Raw genomic sequence first — 19,187 nt, forward strand, 5'->3', positions numbered from 1 at the left:
TAGGAATGTGTACATTTATTTTGAACTATAGAGTTAAGATTATAGTAAAATTGGTTGCAGAATCTGAGGGAAATGATAAATAAAAGGAAGACAGTACTTCCATTTGCTTTTTTTAAAGCACTTTCTCCCTCCATCGTAATTAAGGTCAACTTGGAACTATATCTACTTATTAATTCTTATTGATTCTGCAGTTTACCATGCAATCTACTTAGAAGAATTGACTGCTGTAGAGCTGACAGAAAAAATAGCCCAACTCTTCAGCATTTCCTCACAACAAATCAGCCAAATCTACAAACAAGGGCCTACAGGGATTCATGTACTCATCAGTGATGAGGTAAGAGTGAAGTGGTAGTCTGAAGTTACTTAGGAGAAGCTTAGGAGTTTATTAAATTTAGGAGTTTAATAATGTTGCAGGCTCACTCTGATTTTCTTATTCTTTAAAAAATGGAAATTTTCTTCATTTGCCAGATTATAAATTGCAGTAAGCCACAATGTAGTTTGTATTCATTTGGATTCTTGACATCACATGATGGACACATGTACTAAAATTGATGCCATGGAAAAATTTGTCTATTCACTAAACAACTCACATGATTACCATTCACAAACACTTGTTTATTAGAAGGCAAGCTAGTCCACCAGAATCATCTCTGTTCTCCCAATAAGACGTTTGTGAGATCTAAAAGCATTGCTGTGAACAGGTGTGATATTCAAAGCTATAAAAAAAATAATTCATTTCAATTTCTAGGGTGGCTCTGTAAGTGATTCAAGTTGGCTTAGAAAGAGAATTTGAAAAAAAAATCAAGATAATAAAACAGCCAGGCTAGGGAAAACAAAATTCAAAATACATAATATTACGGCAAGTTCGCAGGTCATCTTTTGCAGAGCCTCTAGGAAGACCCAGGTCTTTTAAGACCCTTCTAAATGGATGGATGGATGGAGTCAGATGGATCATATCGATCTGAGGAGCAGTGCAACATACTAGCTTCTTACTTAACTTTAAAAAAAAAAAAACACAAGTCTCATAGAAACAAGACAAGTACACCAAGGAGCCTGGTAGACATTAAAAGAGGTATCTGAGATACGCCTAGAGTGTCCACAGGAGCTTAATTGACTACCTGTAGCTTAGCATATTTTATTATTACAAATAGGGCTTTCTTAAACAAACTATGGTATTAATCAAATGCATGGATTAAGCTCTTGAGTGAATTCAAAGACCCTCTTGAGAGGGTTAGAATTTCAGTTAGTTGATTTGGAGTCTACTATTCATGTGTCTGTTGATTCTTCTGGGACATTATTGAGGAAAATAGTACCTGAATCTAAGCCATTTATCTGATTAAGTTAGACTTTTTAGAGCATGTGCTTTGTAAAAAGTTAATCATGCAGGTGGTCCTCTCTTACCAACTGCTTGTTCAGCAACCATTTGAACTTACAATGGTGCTTTAAAAAAGTATGACCTCTCCATGAACTTTCAGCCACTGCAGTGTCCCTGCAGTCACAGGATTCCAATTCGGGCACTTGGTAACTGGCAACCATAGTCATGTAATCACTATTTGCAACCTTTACAGCTGGCTTCTGGTCAGTAAGAAGCCAGTAGGAAGTCACAAGTCATGGTCATGCAATGTCACAGTTGATGTTGTACATCGAGTGTGGTCAAATGATTTTTCACTTTAAGACTGCATTGCTTAGCAATGGAGTGGCTGGTCGCAGTTGTTCTTGGTAAATCAGTCCTTAATATTGCCTTCTCTCTGAGGAATCGGCCGAGTTTCCTCTGCATACATTGGTTTTTAAAAATTATATGAATTTTTTCCTCTTATTTATTGGACTTTTGTATTAATATTTTTTTTAAAATTTGATTTATATGCCACCCTTCTCCGAAGACTCAGGGCGGCTTACAATACATTAAGCAATAGCCTTCATACTTTTGTATATTTATACAAAGTCAGTTTATTGCCCCCACAATCTGGGTCCTCATTTTACCTACCTTAGAAAGGATGGAAGGCTGAGTCAACCTTGAGCCTGGTGAGATTTGAACTTGCAGTAATTGCAGGCAGTTGATGTTAATAACAGTGCTTTAGTCTGCTGCGCTACCAGGGCTCAATATTGTAATGCAAACACTTCCACTGAGATGTATGGATTAAGCATGTTCTGAATTTTCATTCTCAGTCCTACCTAGGCTTGCAAGATTACATTGTCTTTTTATTAGAACCTGCAGTCCACCAGGCTAGACTCTACTGTGTAGAAAAACACAAACTTTTAAAATTACATAACTTCATGTGTTTGCTAATTGATAATTAGGTATGCATGGATTATGCAGATCTGCAAAATTTAGGCATGGATCCAGACATCAGCATTTTACAAATTACAATTTGTGTGAGTCACTGCTTGCTCAATACAATAAAAGCTTTTTTCCTGGCTTAATGACTGTTAAGAATTAAAGAAGTATGGACAATATTGGGAACTTGAACGCGAGAAAAAAGCAAACTCCTCCCCCCCGCCCCCCGTGTTCTGTAGTTTCTTGTATCTAGAAAAACACAGTGCAATATAAGCAGATATTTTACACAGTGCTGCTTTCTTGGTCCAAGAAACATGCTTCCCTGCCTAATCATTATTTGCTTCTGTTTATGCTCCTTTTTGTAGCTTTTCACTTTTTAAGTACATGCTTTTCCCCCTTCAATTTTTTTTACTATGATACGGTTCTCATTGCATATTCAAAATAGGATTAGGATTTTTAAAAAATTACAGTTTTGTAGTCCTGTGTTTTTTTGTGCTTTAATTTAATCAAAGGAAAGAAATTCATGGCAGATATAAGAAGCCAGATGGCTTGGAATCCTAGATCATCCTAGAGCAGTGATGGCTAACATTTTTGCCATCGCGTGCCAGGAAGGGGGGGCGGGGGAGGTTCGCGCATGCACTTGCCCACACCCATAATTCTATGCGCCCCGCCCCACGCATGTGCGCGCAACCCCCCTATCCCCCACCCCCCACTCCTGGGATGTGATGGCCCAGTAGGCCTGTTTTTCTTTCTCACCTGACTCCAGATCCTCTCTATGCATTTGGGGAGGGCAAAAAGAGCCTTCCCTACCTCCTTGGAGGCCCTCCTATAGAGAGGCTCTGGAGGCTGGGGACAGCAAAAAAGTCATTTCCTGTCCAACTGGAAGTTGGGAAACGGGCCGTTTCGGGCCTCCGAGGAGGTGGGGAAGGCTGTTTTTGCCCTCCCCAGATGCATAGAGAGGATCTGGAGCCAGGTCAGAAAGAAAAACGGGCCTTCCCCACCCCACCCCCAAGCCCTCTGGAGGCAGGAAACAGCCTGCTTCCCTACTTCTGGTGGACCCAGAAGGCCTGAAAATCAGCTGGCCGGTGCGCACATGTGTGCTAGAGCTGAGCTGGTGTGCCAGGCAACATGGCTTCGCGTGCCTCCTGTGGCACACATGCCATAGGTTCATCATCATGGTCCTAGAGTAAAAGTGAACTGTGCCAATTTAGTAAAATCCAGACCACCTCTTTTAAAAAAAACCCTTGAACTGTAGACAATGGAAATTGAGATGATTGGTAGATGGAGGTTTCCTGCCCTGGATATTCTCTGCAAAAGAAGCTTGGGTCAGTGTATAGTTCTGGGTACATACTTGCCTTTCCTTATATTTCATCTACAAGGGATGATGAATGTCAGCAGTTGACAAGGTACATTAATATATGTGCTGCTTAAGATAGACACAGTGAATAGTGGCTTGATTTCTCCAGGCTCTTAACATTTTATTCCTATTTTAGATGATACAGAACTTTCAAGATGAATCATGTTTTGTCTTGGACACAATGAAAGGTACTTATTTATTCAGTGCACAGTAATGCATGTTACTCTGTTCTTTATTTTTTTCTGAAAAACCTACCCATCCTAACACCCCCCCCCCCAAAACCCAAACCAGATCAGCATGGAGATTAATGTACTATGTGTAAAGCTTCTGTCTTTCAGATGGAAGATGGGTGAGGAACAATAATGGGATTCTACTCCTGTTACTCCAGAGTCTGATGATGTGTTTTCTTTACAGCTGAAACCAATGATAGCTACCACATCATCTTAAAATAGATGAAGACTTGACCTTCTTGCATCTGCTCTGCATATACAACTTCATTATAAGTTTTGGCAACTGAACACCAGCAGAGACCCATCTTGCTACCACAACATGTTGCCGCCTATTAGGCAAACAATGTGGAATTTACCACCACTGGCTTGTAGTAGATACCAGTCATAAGCACAGAGCTGCTTATTTGTAGTTCAGTAATATTACTACACTTGTTTGCTAGTTAAAACTGCCAGACTATCCAATGATGGAACTTTGTAATTGTATGTACTAGAAAGAGGGTTGTGTGAAGCTGTCTGCAGACAACAACCCTAGGACTTCAATAGATGAAACATTTTGTTGTAATGGATATCTGGGCACCCTAGGAATTGTGCATCCCTTCTAGGGAAACTTTTGAAGGCCTGTATCACTCAGTTGATAATGACAAGCCTATTTTTAGCAAATTCTGGATTGAAAAAAACTGTTCCTGCTTTGACTTTTTCAGAACTTGTTTGAGATAAAGATCTGTGTATCAAAAGGTGCTCATATACATAAGTATGTGAATGATTTCTCGTACTAGTACAATTTAGGAGTTCATGAACTCTACCTACTTGGGGCTTCACCTAACACTCCTGTTAAAGAGAATTCAGAGGCAAAAAAAAGAAAGAAAAAGAAATGATGAACTAAATATCCAGGGCTAAATATCCTGTTTTCGTAAAGAACACAACTCCCAAGAAAGAGAGAAAAGACCATTTTAAAAAACAGCAAAAAAGCATTGGAAGGATTTATTTGAGATTATGTTGAACTGATACAGACTTTGGAATGAAATCCTACAGGAATTCACTGTCCAAGAATAGGCTCATACAGCAAGAATTTTATAATGCTTTTTTGAAAAGCTTTGAGCACTCCGTGGTGACAAAGTCCCTGAGTGTTTGTTTCCAGGGCAGCAACCAGTCTCTTACTAAAAGGTCTCCACATTTTGGAATGAATGCATTTTTTTGAGTCTTGCAGGGAAAGAAGGGGAAACTATTTTAGCTACAGGAAATAATGTCCTCAAATTAGAAGTACACAGCAAGTCTAATGAACAAAGCCAGATTCTCCGTAACCTTTTCAGTCCCCCTAGCAAAATGAAAAATCTCTGCAAGCTGTAAATTTCACATACCAGAGTGTAATGTGCTCTTGCATAAGCTAGGTTCTCTTCCTAGTCAGTAGACAAGAGGCCAGGAAGCTGATATAGGCCGACATTAACCTAAGGCTAAGAGTTTGAGAAAAGGGCTTTCATTTTTATTAAATGGAAACCAAGTTATCTGTTTCCTAGTGATACCAGATTATTTGAGAAGTTTTTCATTTTAAACAAGTTTCATTAAAAAAAAACCTATTGGGTTAAGAAAAGAGAACTACACTTTAAAAAGAGATCTGTAGCTTTACCATTTTTAAGTGTAATCTGAGAGTTCATACTTGATGCATTGATTAAAAAAAAATCAGCTTTTTCAGATTGCCCTTCGAGCAGTGGTGAAATCTAAAATTTGTTACAACCAGTTCTGTGGGTGTGGCTTGGTGGGGGGTAATGTGACTGGGTAGGCGTGGCCATTTTTTTTTTAACTTTTAAAACCATTTTTTCTATAACCTCTTCGGGGAAGAGGTTGTAAAAACATGCTTTCAAAAAGCTTTGACAATCCCAGCTGAGTTGCCTGATCGTCAGAGGCTTTTTTTTCTTTTAAAAGCCTCTGACGATCAGGCAACTCAGCTGGGATCATCAGAGGCTTTTTTTTTTTTTTTTTTACTTTTAAAAGCATTTTTTCGGCCAAAGAGGTTGTAGAAAAAATGCTTTTAAAATTTTTTTAAAAAGCCTCTGATGATTGTGCGGGTCAGCTAGGCATGGGGGGGGACAGGGATTTTTGCTACCGGTTCTCCGAACCACCTGCCTCCATCGCTACCAGATCAGGCGATCCGGTCCGAACCGGGAGCATTTCACCCCTGCCTTGGAGCTCTTATTTATATTATTTTTATCTTATTTCCCAGGATGATCACCAGGTTGGTGATCATCACCCAGGATGATCACCAACCTAAATTAGGTTGTGGTTTGCTTTAACTCTGTACCAGAAACTCACATGGTCCGTCAGGATGCTTGAGGAGACTGGATATAGTGATATAGCTAAATTAATGGTGACCTACAGATTTTTATTATTCCTAGTGGATTGTGTGCATAGGCATAGTGATAGAGTTAACAGTTGATTGATAGAGTCCCTTGATCAGTCTTTAAGGACATGCCTTGCACTATGACAAGGCTGGTAGTATTCTTAGTTGTATGGTATGTGTTTATAAGACAGCAACCTGGCTTTGTGATTTGAGTACAGTAAAATGTCGCTTATTAGAACACAAGCAAACCTGGTCACTTGTTATTGTCCCTCCTTTTCTCCATTGTGTATCCACCTTCAGAGGAAATAGCTTTGCATCTTAAGCCAAAGTTTCCCACTTCAGACCTCATAGGAAACTGTGTCTCAACCCTTTTTATATCAAGCTGTAAAACTAGAATCAAATTGACATAATTTTTAAACCGACCATCATCCTTCGTACTCAGTCTGTCAAGCAGTACATACACTCCATAAATGACAGCTTGTTTTTTCTTCCTTTCTCAAACCTGTGTTGAATCACTTGGGGATATTTTTTTTTTCTCCTAAGAGCATGTATGAGAGTGTTCGCCATTCTTCCTGGAACTGTAATGATTTGTCATATTGTTTTTGTTTTTGGTAAACCACTGAATTAAACGATGAGCTATAAAACATGGCTGTGGAATTCTTTATTTTTAATTTGGTTGTGGAACCTTTTATTGAAATTGTGAATAATTGTAACCAGTAAAAAAGAAGAAGTTGCACAGTAGACTGAATGAAATTTTATCTAACTGCCCAATTGGGGGAAAATAGTGAGATTCTGTATGAGAATGAGACCCAGTGTAGTGTATAGTAGGTGTTGGGAAATCATGCAATTTAGCCTCACTTAGGCATTGAAATGCCTGGCCAATCATTCTCTCTCAGTCTTGGATTGGAAAATCAAAAAACATCTCTCAACCTGCCACTGTATGATCCAGTATGATCAACTACACTCCATAACCTGAAGTGAACAGCCTTTCATCCTGTAGTGAACTTCATGCTAAATACATAGGGGGGGGTAGGGGGATGGCTTAGGAAAAAAACCTTGTATTTTTATTGTTTTCTCTAACCAAGATACACATTGAGACAAATGTGTCATCCCTGTTTTACACTTTACTACATTTTACTTTTAGTTTCTGGGGTGCAAGAACATATTCAACTCTAATGTGCTTCCATGATCATAGTATTATATTATACCCATATTCAACTGGGACTGTTCATTATGTGAGGAATAAATACAGGCAATCATTCCCAGGACCTTTAAACACCAAACACTTTTCTCTTTAAAAAAATGGATAAAGGACGAGGAGTTCCATTTTCCTTTTTTGTTGCTGTTTTGCCAGACGCTTAGTAAATAAATAACCCAGTTTGCTTGCCTAGTAGCAACCCAGCTGTTTGTTAATACCCTTCAGAGTCACTGCTTTGCTGATCCATCAGTTTTTTTGGAAGTTACATTAACATGGGTGGAACATTAACTGTCAAAGTACAAAGCAGGTGCAAAGTCAAAAATTCCTTTCTTCAGAGAAGATTTTTCCTCATGTTTTCATTTACTTCAAAATAAATCAGAGCAACTGGACATAGCTTTCTTTCGCTTTGCGAATGTATTCTGAACAGTATTTTCTTGACAAGCACAGAAACTATCCTTTGATCCAGGACTGTAGGAACGGTGGAGAGGAGCTGTTTTCTTTGGGACTGCCCACATTAGCAAACTGCTATACAGAATAGTTACATAGCAGCAGAATAAATCTTTTCTTCAGGGTTTTAAGGGGGGGGGGGGTTGAAAACCTTGAATCCTCTTGAGAGCCCCTAGAGAAATAAGATTGCATCATGAATCTTCAGTGACCAAATGGCAATTTTCTGCAACTTAATTTTGGAGCAGTTTGGAAATGTAAGCATTATTGAGGCAAACAGTTCCCAAATCCAAAATAAATGGAAAAATAGGCTGAAAGGGTTTGGTCTTCCCCCACCTGAAACTTTTATCAGAAAGTTTGGTTTTCCAGAAGGTAGGATTGTAGCTACTGAGTCACCAGATGTTGCTCTCTGTCTATTAAGCCAATGAAAGAATTATATACCACTTTAGCATTTCTAAATTTTGGTTACAATTTAATACATTCCAGAATTAAGTGCCTTTGACTTCAATAGGTACTACATTCGCACTCCAGAGTAGACTGTGGAATCAAAATTCAAGAACCGCACAGCTCTGATACTTAGTTTTTTACTGGTTCATTTCACTTTTATCCCCAGAGTACTCTTAGATTTCTTTAATATTGCTTTTTGGCTACAAGCTTAATTAAGCTGTTTAGAAATTCGAGGAAAGGTAACTCCCAAGTATTTAAACTACTGTTTTCTGAAGAATAAAGCTTTTGTGTGCACTGGTTAAAAACACGAAGGTTTACCTAAACCATTGAAACAAGTTGAAATCCATTGAGTATAGTGATGAAAAGAAAAGCGAGGAAAAACAAGCAGAGCAAACATGTTATGTACCAGTTGAAGTTTGTGATAAACATTCTATATTTCATTTTCAAAACACACAATATTACGTTTTGCATTAAGTATCTTTTCATATAACAATGCTTCATTTTAGATGCATAATGGTTTTAGCAAGGCAAATACAATTCTAGCAATTTTAGCAAAAACCTATTTTTTCATGATTTAAAAAAAAATTAACATGGAAGACATTTTGTTCAGGAGAGTACTTGAGGTAGAAATATAGATCAGCTGTTGCAAAATTAAAAGCAAAAGATACAAGGGCCAACAATAGTAATCTCTAATATGAAAATAACCCAAGCAGCATTTGTGGAAACACAGCCATTCAACTGTAGTAAATAACTATGGTCCAGAATGTGTTCGTCACCGTGAAAACATTCTGAATTTAAAGTATAGATGAGACCAGCAGGAGCTCTGCCTACTGACAATGTCTGCATAGTCATTACACTACATTTGTGTTCCGTGACTGAGCAATTGTAGGAGGTTGAAGAAAGTATCTGTACATCTTAAAATCTTAGCAATATTACAGAAGGTCACTGCCAGAGATAGTTGAGCCATACATGCATTATTTTATAGTGCATATGCAGACCTAAAATGTTTTGCTGAATTGCCAAAAAGATGCTATAATTTTTCTTCTATTGTAAAACATCTACTAGGACTACTGACAAAAAGTACTGATTTGCTTAATAGACGTGGGTCTCAGTCAAAAATAGGAGATTTGTGTCAGATGTCAATGTGCATCATACTGGTAGCGGGTAATTAGTTAAACAATATAAAGTGGTCTTTCCCATGGCTATTTGGCCATGCTGATTTGGAGTGAGCAGAGTTGTATTCTGGCATCTCTGGAAAGCATAGATTGGGAGAGGATGGTATACTTGGTAATTGAGAACTCTATTAATGGTGCTACCTAGAGTTTGACCCTAGCTTATAGTCAAAATCTAATTTTCTTTAAACATTAAACCTCCCAACAATAGACTCTTCGTAATTGTAAGATGCATATTGCTGCTTCCAGACTTTCTGACAATCTTCTGAAAGTTAATTTTTGACTATTTTTTCCCAGAGAGTTTCTTAATGTATCCATAACTAAACTCTTGGGCTGAATCAAATTAATTTACATAGAAGTTACAAAAATTATGCTGAGAATGTTGACAACAATAAATAGTGATATAAACCAAATCCTACTGTGGAGGATTTGCTTTGGTTCATTTAAAAAAAAAAACTATTTAACAGACATTTTTGCATGCTCGGAACACTTATATTCCTCCCTAATGGTGTTTATGATACATAACTCTGAAGGCCTGAGTTTTCCTATTTGTTAATTTATTTGTTGTTTTTATTGGTTGTAAACCACCTAGAGTTGCCTCTAGGTGAAACAGATGTCATATAAATTTAATAAGATAAATATAAAAGGGACATGATTTTAAAAACAAAAAAGAAAACAGACTGTGGCTTACTTTGTCATCTAGCCTAAGCTATTTAATATTAAGCCATTATTAACATATCATGAATATGACATTTAATATCTTATGTCACATTTAAGTACATATGCACTTATTGTTGGATGGCATTAATTTTACCCTACACTGGTAATGTACAAAAGGGTTGGCTACAAAGTAAAAGCAATTTGTGACTCAGATTATTAAGTCCAAAACAGATCTTTCCTACCATATGGAAATAGATTGGTATTTCTCCTTCAAGTATCTGTTCCATTAGGTACAGCTGAATTTTGTACTTGTTCAATTTGCCAATAGGCAAATGTATTTTCCTTTCATGCCACTCCATCCAGTGGTGAGCAAAAGCGTTGCAGTATTTAAGATCTGGGCACTGACTGCATACAATGAAAATGCATATTCTTAAATCTAATGTTGAGACTAACTTTGAAGGGAGTGGAAGGAACCAATCAAAATTGAAATTGAAATTGAATCAATCAAAATTGAAAAATGGAACTACATAGGGATATTAAATGTGTTTATTCCCCAACTTTCTTCTAGCCTGGAATCTAAGGGAATAACCATATGGTATACTTTCACTTAGAATTTAAGAGAATCCATATCTATAATTTCAACAAGAGGACTATTTTCTGTAAATGCCTATTCAATGTTTTTTAAAAAAACATGTAATGGGACTTGAGTGTCAGTGACTGGATTCACATGTTCAGCTAAGCCATAAAGTTAATGCAATTCTTGGCCTTGGCTTCTTCCAATAAATCCACCTATGATTTATGGGCTAGTGTTCTGTGTAATCAGGCCAAGAGTGTAATCAGCGCTTAACAAAACAAAATTTGGTTCATTGTAATGTGTAAATCGAAACTGTATTTAAACGACTGTAACTTTGTCATCACCCAAGTTTCATGGTCTTGTTGCAATGAATGGCTTGAGAATGACTCTAAATGATAGACTTCATGGTTCAATACAGCCTTCTGATTTTTCGATTTAATTTGGGGAACATCTTGGAGGTCTAGAACTTTGCATATTTTATAGAGTCAGAACATTTTTATAGGTTCTGTTTTATTTTCACAATGGCCATTTTGATTTAATTTTTTAAAACAGTACAATCAGTGTACCTGAGATTATTAAATTATATATTATCTCATCTAGTTTTATAAGAAAACTGATCTCTTTCACTTTCACTACAATTTTTTTGTAGGCTTATGCTTATGGTGTCTACATTTTCCGCTCAGATTCTTAATTGATCCTGTCAAGTCTGATACAGTACTTCTAATTAGTTGCAACATACTGACTGAATCTATTATAACTGAAAATCAAAATCAAGTTAACTAAACTTGTTTTTAAATTAAGACTACAATTACAGCCACATATAATTAGCATAGTGGAGCTATTAAATCCTGAAACAGTCCTGCAGTTGTTTACTTGGTATAATGATTCTCATCCAAATCCTATCTGATAATTCACGTTTTTATTTTCTGGTTTGTTGAGTTTTTTTGTTAGTCAAAAAAGAAACTGCCCCACAATCTCTGCAGATGTATCACGACTGCAGAGTGTGATAAAATACCACTCTCCACACCCACAAACATCCTAATCTCAAGCAGTTCTGGAAAAAGTGCTCCTCCACTATCTGGAATACAAGATTATCTTGTTTTTAAAAAGTAGACTCGCTCAGGAATAAGATAGCAACTTGAAGTTACAGGCTGGTAACCTCTCCTGATTTTTTTTTTTTTATCACCAGTGTTGTTCGCTTTTTATTTTTTTTTAAGGAATACTTTTAGCGAAAACAGCCAAGGTTATTTTAGCAAGCGCTAGAAGAATCCGATGGGTTCCATTTCCCAGGGTTCCAAGCGTTACGTGGTTCTTTTCATCCTCACCTCAGATGCCGCCGTTACCTGGACAAACTGTCAGCCACCCCCCACCCCCCGCAACGTTCTATTGCGCAAGCACCGCCCTTCTGAGGGCGACTACGTTTCCCATGCTGCCGCGCGAGTGCAGCACGCCGCGTTACGGGGGCGGGGGGGAGGCGGGGCGCGCTGCGTCACGTGCCCCCTCCCTATAAAAGGCGACGCTGCGCCGGCAGTCCTATTGTTATCACCGACGAAGTTGGGGGCTGGTGGTCTGCCCGGTCTGGGCCGCCGCCGCCTGCGTGCCAGAGCCGCCCGCTGCCGCCCTTTTGCTGCCTATTTCCCACTCCCTCCCCTCCGAAGGCACGGAGCTGCTACCTCCGCATCATCCCCTCTTTAGGGGATCTTGGGCTTCGCCCTGCAGCCCCGGCCTGTGTAGAGGGAAGGGAGGAGGGACCGGCGGGCGGGAGGAACCCCTACCCGGTGAGTGGCTGGATTCAACTGTGCTGGCTGGCTGGCTAGCGTGAAGAGGAGGGCGTGCCTTGCGAGGGGCCGGGCTACACGGGGTCTTTTCGCGGTTGAGGGCGGGAGGGCAGAAGCGGGCAGGAGACCCTTCCCTGGGAAAAAGACCTGCAGGCGCGGGGTGGAGGGTTCCCCCGGTGGGGGTGATTCTCGCCGCCCTGGGGTGGCCCTTCCTTGTGGAAGGCTGGGCGATGCTCCCCTGGGAGGAGAGCGGAGAAGCGCCCCTCGTTCAGGCAAGGATGGGTTTTGGGGAGGGGGCGAGGGGAGGGGAAACGTGCCTCACCCTTTTACGTTGCAGGATGGATGGAAGGAGACGGGCTTCCCTTTGGCGTTTTGCATTTGAATCCACCGGGCCAGGCTTTGAGGTCTTGTTTTGTCGCAGTCCTCTCAAGTCGCTGATTTGAAACAGATTCCGGGATCGAACACGATGTGTCTCTAGGGTGCTTTCGGAGCTGGTTGCCCTCCTCTCTTGAGCCTGATCGGAGGGCTTCTGGGTGTCTCTCCACGCTGGAGAGAGAGAGAGAGAGAGAGAGAGAGAGAGAGAGAGAGAGAGAGAGAGAGAGAGAGAAGGGCTTTTGGTGCCGCCTGTCAACTGGAGTTCAGGGTTTGCCTAAATGGGAGGTTGCAGTTAACCTCAATAGGAATTCCCTCCCTCCCTTGACGTTTAAAGTGTGTAGCTAGCTACCTTGAAGGTGAAGTCAGTAATTATCTCTTGCTGCGATTATTAAAATCGAGGGCTTGGTTGGGGAGAGGAGAGGGATATTTTTCGAAGTGTCACTGAATAATCTAAATGTGGAACTGAAGGTGGGGGCGCAGGGGAAAGGTTCATTATCTGAGGCTGCATCACTGAGCCAAAAGTATCCCTCCAAAAGCCTATGGATAAGTTTGTGGGAATTGTTGATGTTCTGATTAAGGTTTTTATAGATACTTTTGCAAAAGCAGTTTCCCCCCCCCCCTTCATCCCCTGTAGGCAAACTATATTGCCAGTTTTCATTCTGTGTGGAAATTGGGGGAAAACATCAGATTCACTAGAACAAATATGTTATGGGTGGCATTTGTGGGGCATTGCCCACTACCTTAATGTTGGATTTTAGCATGATCCACTCCAAGTGATGTTTATTGTACATACATCAGGGATCATCTTGTGTGACAGAAGATATTCTGAAAAATAGGTAAAAAGTGATGCCTTGGGATAAGAATGGGCGCTGATATTTTAAAATAAGGATAGCTTATTTTCAATTGACTTTGGCCTTGAGGTTAATTCCTAACATTGGGTTTAAGGGAGTCCTAACAAAAATCTAAATACTACTGAAAGCTCTCTTTTTGGAAGATTCTAGAAAATCTTTTGACTAGTACTCCTTATGGCTAGGCCTTGGAATTAGAGGGCACATATAAATTAATCATAGTAAATATTAAGGGGATAAATGTTTTGTTTTACTGATTTATTAATGCTAAACAATTTCTCTTCATTCTGAAAATATTAAATGAAATATAAAAACAGACTTGAAAAAGGATACCTTAAATAGTAATTATGTTTGATAAAACCGATTTTTCATATGAAATTGTTAATGTAGATGTGACATAAGGCTTGGAAATAGATTGTGTATATATAGTTTCAGAGATTTTCCAAATCAAAGATGGTGAGAACAAAAATTCAAAGATACAAACCATAACTTGCTCATTAAAATATTCATATATATAAACCAAATCATAAATGCAGATGCTTATTTAGATACCCAATTTGGCCATAGTATATCTCCAAACTTTATACCTCTTGCAGTAAAGTTTTGACTATTCCTGCATTGTTACATTTGATAATTTTCAGGAAGTACAAAATTTTCTTATTAATGATTCCAGTTTTTATAAGCTTTTATAAACTAAGAGGAGAAGGAGGAGAATTAGGACTTTGCAAGGTTTTAGATTCAAAGAGAAAAATGTGTTTTGGGAATACGCAGGAGCACTGCTACCAAATCAAATGTATTTTCCTGCTGTGGCTATGGAGAGCAGCCATGTGATCCTAGAAAAGACTTTGACTCCATCCCTTCTCCACGTGCCTAATAACACTTAAAAAAACATACTTAAGTCTAAAATCCTGCCCCCTAGGAGTCATTCAGTTCAGGGTTTCAGGAGACTGGAAGATCTGATAATTTTTCAAACTGAATCAAAATGTGAAAATCAGCCGGAATTTATAATAGGAGTCATTATGTTCATATTGTGGAAACAGGAATAATATCACTGTTAGATGGTGTAAAGCAGTTGAAGGAATGGTGATAAAAGAGTTGGAAGATTTAAAGTAAATTAGTACTTCATTCTTCATGCTCATAGCAATTGTATGTGGAGAACTGTGGGAGAGATTCATATTTTTGCATAAAGGAAGTTGCTGGACTAGTTTCCCTTGATAATCAACTTTTTAAATGATTTCATTACTTGAAAATTATTTAACCCAGCTCAAAATTTTGTTTCAAAATTCAGCAGTCAAACCTTAGAAGGAAAAATACAGCTGGTAAGATTTATATTGTGCTTTTTAGGTAACTTGATGTATAATCATAATTTAAACAATGGTATTATATAGAGTTATATTTTATTTTTATAAATTTGTCATATGTATAATATTAATAAAAAGGGTTAAATTATTTGTTAAATTGTCCCAGATAAGTAACAAAGCAACTTCTTTTGCAATTTGTCCAAAGGTGTAGTCTCTCTTGATCAATAGCAGAGATGTCACAATAGTAGCTGTTTTAGAATGCTATCTTTCAAGATATTACTAATGTAGGAGCATCTGTATTATGGTCAGATGTGAATGCTACAAAAAAGTTGAATTTCTTTTATTACCAAAATATACAATTATTCATTCATAAAATACATTTCTACAATGAAAACTAAAGCATAGAACAGACCTTAGGTTGTAAATTTAAACCTTGTTTTTCTTTCAGTTACTATTAAGTGGAGATCATCTTTTTTTAAAAAAAAAGTCAGCAAACATATATGTAAAATGTGTACATGAAATTATATAAACCTGTTTTTTTTCCCCCAAGCATGGTACCGTAGTTTTCATGGTTGCCTTTCTTTCCCCACTTTATTTTCATGATAATTCTGTAAATTAGTTTAAGCCCATGGTCACCCAGTAAATCAGTATCTAAGTTCCAGCCACCCAAAGCCTAGTTGATTTCCATCTTTAGCTAGCACTTGCTTAAATTACTAACAAGAACATTAGTTTGTCCTTTGATTTCATTGATGGACTCAGCAAATTGTGTGTTTGTGTGTGTGTGACCTCACCTACAATATGATGACACAAGAATTCAGTGATTGACATCTTTGGCTTTTACCTGACAAGTAATCTGTTGTAATCTAAATGAATTAGTTTGGTTAAAATGAAAATGTAGCAAATTTAATACAGGAGACTGGTCCTGCTATTCATACATTGTTTCTATAGGGATTCTCAGGAGATTGGAAGGGAAATACATCTGGTTTGGGGGAAAAACTGCCCCTGAGTGCAAACCTTTGTGTCTGTTTAGGGGGGAATAGCTAGGAAATAAATACAATCCATCAAGAAAATCACAAGGGTAAAAGGTGTATGGCATAGAAAATTCAATTCTGCATATGTGTTCATTTGTATATGCTAGAAATCTGTAAACCACAAAAGAATAGTTTGAGTGTTGATGCATAATAGGGTACAATTATCTCTGGCTATACATTCAGGAAAGATATACTGGAAACAGAGTTGCCTTGTGTGTCGAATTCATGGAATTCCATAAAGTTTAGAAGAAATAAATGAGACAGACTTTTCTATCGAACAACAGAGGATTCCCTGTGTAAAAAGCAAGTTAATAGGAGTATACTATCACTACTAGCCTCTTGAACCAAGAAACTAAAACTGAACTGTAGAATGAAAAATGAAATTAGAGGCATATGAAAAAGAAACTGATTTAGCAGACTAATTTACTTTGTTGGATGCAGCAGATCAGAGACAGCCCTTAGAATAATGGATGTCAGTAGCATCTAAAGTAATCTTGATGAGGCAATTAACACAGCATCTGTGTTGATTTACATGATATTCTTACTAACATCCTTACCCAAATGATATAAATTGCCACAACAATATGCTTTCATATTTAACATACTTTAACTGCAACTAACACCTGTTAAAACAAGGTTTCACTACAATAGTATTAGGAGACTTCAGTCATCCTCACTTTGACTTTAAAATCTTGTTCCAGACATGAGGAAATCTAATTTCTAGAAACCCTAAATGATTATTTCTTGGAGTAGCTAGTCAAGGGAGCTATGATACTGGACTTAACATTAAATAGCATTGACAATTTTGTTATTAAGGTAGTCACAAAGTAATTGTTTTGCCAAAGCCTTCAAAATGTGAATATAAATAGATACTTGCTGGGAAAGGGCACACAGTCATGTTTTGTTGCTGAAAATGGGGGAACTATTAAAAGTTGAATAGGGGAATAAAGAGAGCCAATTTCCCCACAATGTTTGAAGATAGAATGCTATAATAAAAAATGTCAGGTAGAATGTATAACGGTACCTTAGATCAATGGTTCTCAACCTTTTCTTCACCATGGACCCCCTTTAAATATCTTTTGTAGCCACGGACCACAAAGACTTAACTCAAGATTTAAACCATAACATTTCTTCAAGCCTTTGCAGGACCCCCTGTGATGACATCATGGGCCCCCAGGGGTCTGTGGACCACAGATTGAGAACCACTGCCTTAGGTCATGGTATCTAGATCAGCATCTATGGAGTCCAGAAGGGAATCAGACCGGTTAACGTGCAGGATCAAAGATGCAAATCTTATCCAAGTGAGGAGAATAATCAAAGAAGCAGTGAAGGAAAAAGAATGATTTTGTGGAGTGCATGGTGAAGTATATTAAGGTGACTTTAATTATCATAGGATAGCGCAAGCTTTAAGGTGTGCTGAAGGAGAATATGGAAATATAGAAAAAGCCAGTATGACTACAATCTTTAAAAAATGACTGAGGGGCTAGTAACAAGTTATTGATCAGACCTTCCTCTATTAAAAAAGAGCATGGCTTCTTCAAATGTAAGCCACTCTAACTTTGTAGACTATTTTTATAGTATGGACAAAGCTTGTGAACAAGAATGATCCAATAAATACTACATAATTGGATTTTCAAAAAACTCTTTAACAAGTCATTCACCAAAGGTTCTTGAGCAAATTCATCTGCCATGGATAAGAGGACAGATACTCTCATAAATTGGCAGTAAACTAAAAACCAGGAATTGTAAAATAAGAATAAATAGGCAATTCCCACACTGATATTGTGCAAAATTGAGTCCTCTGGATACCAGAGCAGTGTTTTGCTTGTATATCCATGAGCAATGTGATGGGCATATTTACAGATTATACCAAATTATTCTGGATAGTAAAATAAAGGATTCTGCAAATCACTAAAAGTTTCTCTTCAAATAGGATGCATGGGTTTCAGAATGGTAAATGCAGTTGAAAATAAAAGTCAAGTGATCAATCTTGGTATGCAAAAAAAAAAAAATGGACATCACCCATACATTAAATGAGATTTCAGCTGCCAGTGACTGATCAGAAATTGTGATGGACTATTCACTGAAAACATTGATCCTTGCTCAGCTGTTATATAGAAGGCAAACTCTGTACTTGGAATCACAAAGAGGATATTGAAAATAGAATTGCCCGTATTAACAATACTTTATACAGGAATATGCTACCTATATTATATACCCTTAGGCAAACCTAGAGTGCGCCATTGGAGTGTTGTGTACATTTCTAATCACAGCCTCTTAATGTTATTGACCTAGGTGAAATGCAGAAAAAGGCAAGGAAAGAATGTAGTAACTGTCTCTCTTTAGCTTGAAATGAAAGAGAAGACATGACAGAGGTGTACAAAATCCTGCATTGCCAAGTTTCCCTTTCACAGTGGTAGAACTTGATTTTTTTCCCCCCATTGAAAATTAATACTGGCACACAGCACAATTCTTTGGTTGCATTTATTGGCTATTTATTCACTCAGTTAACTGATAATTTGACCAGATAATTTTTTTGCTTTGGATTATATTTTTTTCTTGCCAGTACGATCAATAAATAATATATGTATTTTATATTTCCTGTTTGTATAAAAATTCTAATACAAAGCTAAAATGTTTAAAATATTTTCTGATGCTAATTTACAAAACAAGTGTGTTATTTGTGGAGAGATATAATAGATCTCTTCTTTTAAAATAGTTGGTTAGTATTTGTTTGATAGTGCATCATTATTATCTTTGTACTGAGCTATTTCAATCCTGGTGGCCTAGATCAAATTCTGCACTAAAAACATTGTAGTACACATTGCTTTGGAATATGCCCTGTTTTATACTAGATGTAACAGCTGTGAACTTTTTAAAAACAAGATCAGGCTTGGATCATTTGCATCCATCTGATGTTTAAGTCTTCTAATGATGTCATCTTATTCAAGGACAGTTTGCTTCTCTGCAGTGAAGGTGCCATGTCATTCCGGATGCATCATTTCTGCTTACAAGTATGTAGTAACTTAATGAAATCAGATACTCCAGAATTCTAAAAGAAAAGATCTTATCACAGAGGGATATGACAAATGTTTATGGCCTGTTCTCTCCTCCTCCAAATTAGTTTTTCTTGGATACTTAAAAACAGTCTTTTAAAAAGTC

The 19,187-nt window shown here is 37.8% G+C and overlaps 1 protein-coding gene across 1 annotated transcript in view; it reads left to right on the forward strand.

Annotated features, from left to right (window-relative positions):
* Positions 1-5,727, forward strand: part of TFCP2 (transcription factor CP2) — a 44,201-nt gene extending 38,474 nt beyond the window's left edge. Inside the window, exons 14-16 of the mRNA XM_070937902.1 lie at positions 192-334; positions 3,769-3,820; positions 4,047-5,727. Of these exons, the coding sequence (XP_070794003.1) occupies positions 192-334; positions 3,769-3,820; positions 4,047-4,084 (233 nt within the window). The 3' untranslated portion in view covers positions 4,085-5,727. The remainder of the gene's footprint in view (positions 1-191; positions 335-3,768; positions 3,821-4,046) is intronic.
* Positions 5,728-19,187: the final 13,460 nt, after the last annotated feature.

Source organism: Pituophis catenifer, unplaced genomic scaffold (assembly GCF_029215685.1).
Source record: "Pituophis catenifer annectens isolate HBS135680 unplaced genomic scaffold, rPitCat1.0.hap2 SCAF_2, whole genome shotgun sequence".
Classification (NCBI taxonomy): domain Eukaryota; kingdom Metazoa; phylum Chordata; class Lepidosauria; order Squamata; family Colubridae; genus Pituophis; species Pituophis catenifer.